Here is a 6,959-nt window from a genome sequence, read left to right as displayed (position 1 = left end):
AAAGACGCTTTTATACTCCTAAATAAAATATTAGTAAAAAATTAACTTTTATTCTTAGTAACAAAAGTTATAGTTTTCCTATAAGCCCAGACACCAGCGTCTTCATAGCTTCCGCGCGGGCAACGCCCGTTGCTAAAACTTCTTCATGGCTGACGTGCGAATCAGAGTGCTTTTCAAAAGTAACCTGCAGCGTTAATATAATGAACAATCAAAAAAAAAAAAGTATATATATAACTCAACCATGTTAGTAACGAGAGACAAGCCAATAACTTTAATGCCGCAATGATGAGCCACAATGCACTCCGGTACGGTGCTCATCCCTACAGCGTCCCCGCCCAGCTTACGTAGCAGATGGCACTGCAGATCATTATACAAAAAAATATTACTGTTATAATAAAATAAAACAGTTTCAATAAATATAATTATAGACTTCATAAATTTATTAAATAAGTCAAACTTCATAATACAATTAAATATAAAGTAAAATAAATTGGTTATAGTTTTGAACAAAATTTATAAAAATAATAAATTAAAAAGTAATAAAACTTAATAAGTTTACTAAAAATTAAAATGATATAATAATTAACCGAAACGATATTTAATTTGTTCTTATTTATATTATATAACTATTAAAATCAGAATAGTTTATAATAAAGTAATTATAAAAAACTACCAAAAAAGTTTTAATATATTTATCAATAGAATTAAAAAAATAAATATAAAATAAGAAATTCAAGAAAATAAATATAAAAATAAAAAAAGTTACCACATTTAAAATTATAATATTTATAATATATAATGAAAGTTTGTATATTTTGGTAATTAGATAAAAATTTATTAAGTAAAACTTTATATATAATTAAGCAAAAGAATATTATAAAAAAGTTTATTAATAAAAAGTAAAACAACGAAATTTAGCAAAACATTCAAAAAAAGAGATCAATAATATTCAGTAAATTTTTTAAATGAGTTCATAGCACACTAAAAGTGAAAAACTTTTTAAAATAAAAAATATAAAAACTAGTATTTTTAATATTTATAAATAATTCGCCACTAAATGGAAAAAAAAAGTTAACTATTTTACTTTAATGAAAATAAGCAAAATAAAAAATATTAAAAAAATTTTTTAAGATTTTTATGGTTATTAAGAAAACTTTTTAAATAAATAAAGCAAAAAATATTATAAACCTCTGCAGGGGTTTCATAAGATGGTCCGCTCACAAAACAATAGGTACCCTCCTGAATGCCCTGAAAATAATATTTTTTGTATATATAAATATATTAAATCTATATGTAATTTTTGTTAAATAATTTTATTTTTTTATTTATATTATTATTTACAATATTAAAAACCATAAAGAAAATAGTAAATTGTAAATTTTTTAGTTAAATTATAAAAAAGTTTAAGTTTTGTTCAATAATTTCTTTAATAAAAAATTAATTATATAAAAAAGTAAAGAAGTTTATTATAATATATATATAATTAACTGTAATTAAAGTACATAACATTAAATTATAAATAAAAAATTGTTAGTAAAGTTTATAAATAATTTTATTATATAATAGAGATAAAGGAGGCTTAAAACTTTTATAAAAAAGCAAAAAAGTCTAATAAAATTTATTTTATTTAACAGTTAATATTTATAAAAATTTAATAGACTATTCGTTTCAATATTTACTTACTATATTTAAATTTACAATAATTACTATTTATTACGAATGTTGAATGTATAGAAAAACAAAAAAGGCATTAAGTTTTTATTAATGTTATTTATCTCTAAAGAAAAAGTAACTGAGCAAAACTTTTTAAACTTATATTACTATTACAATAATATTGTTAAATTACTAGAAATATAGAAAAGCTCAAATAATATATATATATATGTATATGTAAAAGAAAACAAAAAAAAATGATGGAAGAAAAAACCTCGACTCCCTCTTCCTTAGCAACTTCTCTAACTAAAACGTGAAGTAACGGATCATACAAATCAGAAACCGAAGGAAAACGAACTCCGAATCTTTAAAAATATATAAAATGTATACTAAAAAACTATTTATCCTTAAAATATCTAATAAATATAAGTTTCTTTAAAATATAAAAAAAAATTGAAATATAAATATATTTAAAAAAGTTGCATATAAATATATAATGTATAGATATAATTAAAAAAAAAAAAAGTAGACTATTTAATTAATAAAATAATAATAAGGATAACAATATAATAAAAGTAGGAGTAAAATATATATATATATAGTAATAACAATAATAATAATAATAACGATCAACCTTTCATCGTTGGGACCTCTGAGAGGGTTAAACCCAGCGAGACCAGGAAAATTTATGTGATCGTTAATAATCATGATATCACCTCCTTTAAAGTTTGGATTCAAACCTTTTAAAATATTAATTTTTATCATAAAAAGTTAAATCAGAAAAAATATATTATTATACTATACAAACGAAGGGGAAATGCAAAATTTAAAGTATAAAAGTTCTACTTAAATTAAAGTACATACCGAAGCTCAATTCAAAAAACATCATTTATATTTATATAAAAATAATTGAAATTAGTAACTTTAGTATGTCACATATAAAATAAATACAGAACATACATATAAAAAATATTATTTGGTATTTAGAAAGTTGCGAACCACTTTGTTACAAACTATATTACCTAACAACTCATCATGTGCTATCCACACGATGTTCCCAATGTTTTATTTCTGGTTCCGAATTAACACATGGATGACAGTAATCTCGTGCTAGTTAGTGACTACCAGGTAATTTACTCAAACATATTTCTTTACTTTAATAACTTTATGTTAGACTACTGTTATTAATAAAAATTTTTTATTAGCGATAATATATATAATTTTCTAAACACACATAGTAAGTCTTCTAACGGTAATAATATTAAATTTACAACCTCCTGAAGCATTAGTTATAATCACCGTCTTCACGCCCAAAGCCTTCATCACGCGGATCCCAATAGTCGCCTAAACGTAAAAATAGTAGTTACTATGAATATTAAACAATAAAAAGTTATAATAACAATAACTAAACTATATTTATTAGAAAATGAATAAAACATAAATAAAAACAAATAGTTATAAAAATTATAAAGGTTATATTAGAAAACATTATATATAACACATAAATATTAATAGCATAACAAAGTTAATATGTGTCAACAAAGTTTTTACTCACCAACCCGGTATTAATATAAAAAAAACATTAATAAAAATTTAAATTTTTTAAAAAATAAATAATTTTAAGTATTATTATAAATAACAAAAATATGAAAAGTAAAAAATATAACTAAACTTAATTTTATTTATATAATAATTATATATAATTATACTAAAACAAAAATAAAAGATAGACAAAAAAAATGCAATAATATATAAGCAATAAAAAACTCCACAAAACATATGATAATAATAATTAAATAACTATATTCACATACGAAGTAAAACAGAATAAGCATTCTACTTTTATTATAAAAAAAAAAACTATAAAAAATAATAATAAAAATTACATTAGCCATGCTATGCCCCTCATAAAAATGGAAGCGTCCTTGCATGCATACAACTACTTTGCCTCGAATTTTGCCGAATACAAACTGAGACTTGTGCCCTTCGACTATTTTACAATCAAGAAAATATATTATATTTTATAAAAGTATTAAAAATGAAAAAAGATAAGAAAAGAAAAAAGTAAAGTTATACATTAAAAATTAAAAAAAGCGAATTATTTTAATGTTTTTTAGTAAAAAAATTCGGACTGTAATAAAAAATAAAAATAAAAACATAGGGATATATAACATATATAGAATATAAATAATAGCTTATTTAAAATAATAAAATATGCTTAAAGCTAGTAAACTTGTAGATAAAGGAAACTCTGGTATGCTTGAGTAGGGAAGCACCAAAGGAACTTCAATTTCATCGGCAAGAGCAGATAATCCAGAGCCACATACAATCCCTTACAAAAAACATTAAAAATAATGTGCAACTACACAAACTCCTTTACAGTACCAATCTCACAAGAAACAGAAACCCTGGATGTTATAAAATCTTTAATATTCTGAACCTTCTCATAGGAGACAAGCGTCTCAGGATCTAAAAAAAGTTTAAAATAAATACAACTAGAACCGTATATATGTAAAAAAATTGACTATAAAAATTTATAGGAATAAAAGGGCAACAGATCGTTACAAAAAGCAGATAATATAATAGTATTTAATAATAAAGTATAATTATTTATTAGATGATAAATAACGGGGAGAATGAAAGGTTAAAGCAAGAAAAAAATAAAATAAAAGAACTAAGCAGTAATTGTATTTAAAAATATTATATATTATTTATAACAATAAAGTTGACAAGGCTTCGCAGATTAATAGCTAAAAACTTAAGACTTTTTTAAATAGTTGAGAAGCAGTATATAAACTTAAGTAAAATAATACACTAGCAATATATAGATATATTTTTCTCTTTAAACTCATACAATAATTATATTTGCTTAGGTATTAATAAATTTAAAAAAATTGAAATATATAAAAGTTAATGAGTACTTTCATATATATTTAAATTTATAATAAAACAATGGTTTCTAAAAGATATCTCTTATAATATAATATTTTACAAGGAACAGCACAAACAGGTAAACAAATATTCTCCAAAACTTAAAAAGAACAACTACGGTGACCGCCGGCACTCTCTACCCCGACGGAAAGCATGGCGCCAAAAACTTGCATTACCACGACACAGCCTGCCCAAAAGTTAAATACAAAATGTAAAACATATGATTCGTTTATATTACTAACATATATTAAGAAAATAACCAGCGTTCAAGATTCAATTTTGAAAAGCTAATATAAATAAACTTTAATTTTTTTTACTTGAATTATATAGATATGAATATGGTTTTACCTAAAAATTATACGTTTATCGTTCTACAGTATTAAAATGTAAAAACATTGAGATCTCACTTTAGCTGTTTACACGTGTGTTTGTTTAATAAGGTTTTAGTGCAAAAGCATCAAATTAGACCCCCTTCCCTTGCAATCTAAATATTAATACTTGCTTTAGCCATATAAAAACACTAATTAATGGGTGACCGAAAATATTTGACTCACAGAAAGATGTTTGTGTAGCGGTAGCCAAAGCTGCAGTAAATACTTTAGAGAGCAAAATGGGATGTACTACCATTTGTTATGTAAATGTCCATTTTGTGGCCATTAAAACTAAAGATCATTTTAGAAGGCTTAATGCCTTGATTATTAGGTACAATTTGTTTTAAAGATACCTCGGTAGCCAATCTTGGTGGCTTAAAACTCTATTAAATTGCTATGCATTTTTTAGATTAGAAGACTGTGAAAGGTATTTAATTAATGCCATTTGATCTAAAAAATGTATGATTAATGCACTAGCGGCCATATATATGTATACAAAAACTTAATAAAAGATTCATGGCCACCACACCATACTAATTAGGCAAGCAATTGGTTATGAACTCGTTGGCACACCCTAGATTTTTTAGATGAGGAATATGGCTTATTATAGTTTATTTTATTAACCTATTAATATATATTAATATATAGATATTTCTAATAATATAATGGTATTAAAACTTAACTATCTTATCACACTTAATATTGTTATTACTTCTTTATTAATCTATACTATTTAGCTAAAGCCCGTCCGTTCTTCTCGTAATGCAATGAATCGTTAGGGAACTTGCGACTTCCGCCCCCTATATTAGTAGAGAGGAAGTAGAGTAAGCAGTAACCGATCATAAATCATGCCTGTAGCAAGCCAGTGCTTTAGATAAATAAATAAATAAAAAAGATTCATGGGGTTTTCCCCCCCTTTTTCGCGCTTCTCTGCCTTGTAGTTGTTCAGTTTAGTCTGCAGGGCTTAGCTATTGGTTAAAGCTCAAACCAAAACCAAATAAGCAAAAATAAACTCAATTAGTGATCGAAAGGGTTACTAATAACACGAAGCATTATTTATCAAACAGTTTTAGTATTATCACTTGTCATACTCTCGTCCTTCTTCTTTAATGACAGCTTTGACGAGCTTATGCTCAGGCTACATCTTCATGTGCCATATACTTCCTTTGAGTCGTGATCTCGCTAGGAAATTTTAGAATTTCAGAGGCTACTACTACCTCTAAACTTAATTTGAATCCAGAACGATTTCACTTTAATAATACGTTTTGCTTGAAGAAGACCCGTATACCATATAAGATAGAGCACTTAGGAACTTAGTAAGCTTCATTCTTTCGCTGATTTTTTGCACCCTTGCCTTGACATTCAATCCTAGAGCTTAAGGTATTAATGTTCTCCATGAATGACCTAATTTCTTCGTGTTCACAAACTCCTCTTCCAAAGTCAAAAACACATGCCTTCCGTGAAAACATTAAACTTTTTGTACAAGGCATTTTATAATTGGAATGGCTTCAAAAGGCTACCTAACTTGTCCTAACCGCAAACCTCTCGAAAGATATTCATTAAACTCGTGTCAATTCTAGGAAATAATAGCATGCCATGCCAGTCCGAGTTTTCTCTATCGCAACACTTAGTATTAGTAATTGCTTCAATAGCATCTATACTGATCAGCTAGGATTCTAAGTAATTAACCTGTTAAAAATAAAGGGTGGAATATATAAAAGAATAAGAAGAAGTGTACACACGAACACCAACCAGATAAAAATCAAGAAAGCCCAAAATAAAACTAAAGAAAAAGAATATTTTATTTAAAATCAGTATTCGCTTTATATATACATTTGATATGAGTATCCACCACTGTTAAGCTTCTTTTACATCATTAATAAACACAGAAATGTCCACATTCAAAATACGCGTTTACATTAAACTTGTCCAAATCTATTTTCAAAGGTAATATGTGATCTCTACGGTAGTCGCACCTTTTATTAAACATTAGTGTACTCGCAG

At 25.3% G+C, this 6,959-nt stretch overlaps 1 protein-coding gene across 1 annotated transcript; it reads right to left on the bottom strand.

Annotated features, from left to right (window-relative positions):
• Positions 1 to 67: 67 nt before the first annotated feature.
• Positions 68 to 4,736, bottom strand: LOC135121652 (purine nucleoside phosphorylase-like). The gene is made up of 10 exons (XM_064045954.1): positions 4,703 to 4,736; positions 4,039 to 4,122; positions 3,887 to 3,985; positions 3,540 to 3,643; positions 2,928 to 2,997; positions 2,288 to 2,393; positions 1,928 to 2,018; positions 1,189 to 1,248; positions 241 to 357; positions 68 to 184 (listed from the first exon to the last, which is right to left on the bottom strand). The coding sequence occupies exons 4-10, from the start codon at positions 3,582 to 3,584 to the stop codon at positions 68 to 70; spliced, it is 606 nt and encodes a 201-aa protein (XP_063902024.1). The 5' UTR covers positions 3,585 to 3,643; positions 3,887 to 3,985; positions 4,039 to 4,122; positions 4,703 to 4,736.
• Positions 4,737 to 6,959: the final 2,223 nt, after the last annotated feature.

The sequence above is a fragment of the Zophobas morio genome, unplaced genomic scaffold (genome assembly GCF_036711695.1).
Source record: "Zophobas morio isolate AGI-343-1 ecotype UQ-CSIRO unplaced genomic scaffold, CSIRO_AGI_Zmor_V1 ptg000656l, whole genome shotgun sequence".
In the NCBI taxonomy this organism is placed as follows: domain Eukaryota; kingdom Metazoa; phylum Arthropoda; class Insecta; order Coleoptera; family Tenebrionidae; genus Zophobas; species Zophobas morio.
This window is presented reverse-complemented; position numbering and strand designations above follow the sequence as displayed.

Coding starts and splice junctions, on each gene's coding strand:
- LOC135121652 (XM_064045954.1), bottom strand. CDS start 3,584: ATGCAAGGACGCTTCCATTTTTATGAGGGGCATAGCATGGCTAAT. Junction 2,019..2,287: donor AGAGGTCCCAACGATGAAAG/GTTGATCGTTAT, acceptor ATATTTTTAAAG/ATTCGGAGTTCGTTTTCCTT. Junction 1,249..1,927: donor CTAAGGAAGAGGGAGTCGAG/GTTTTTTCTTCC, acceptor TATTATTTTCAG/GGCATTCAGGAGGGTACCTA.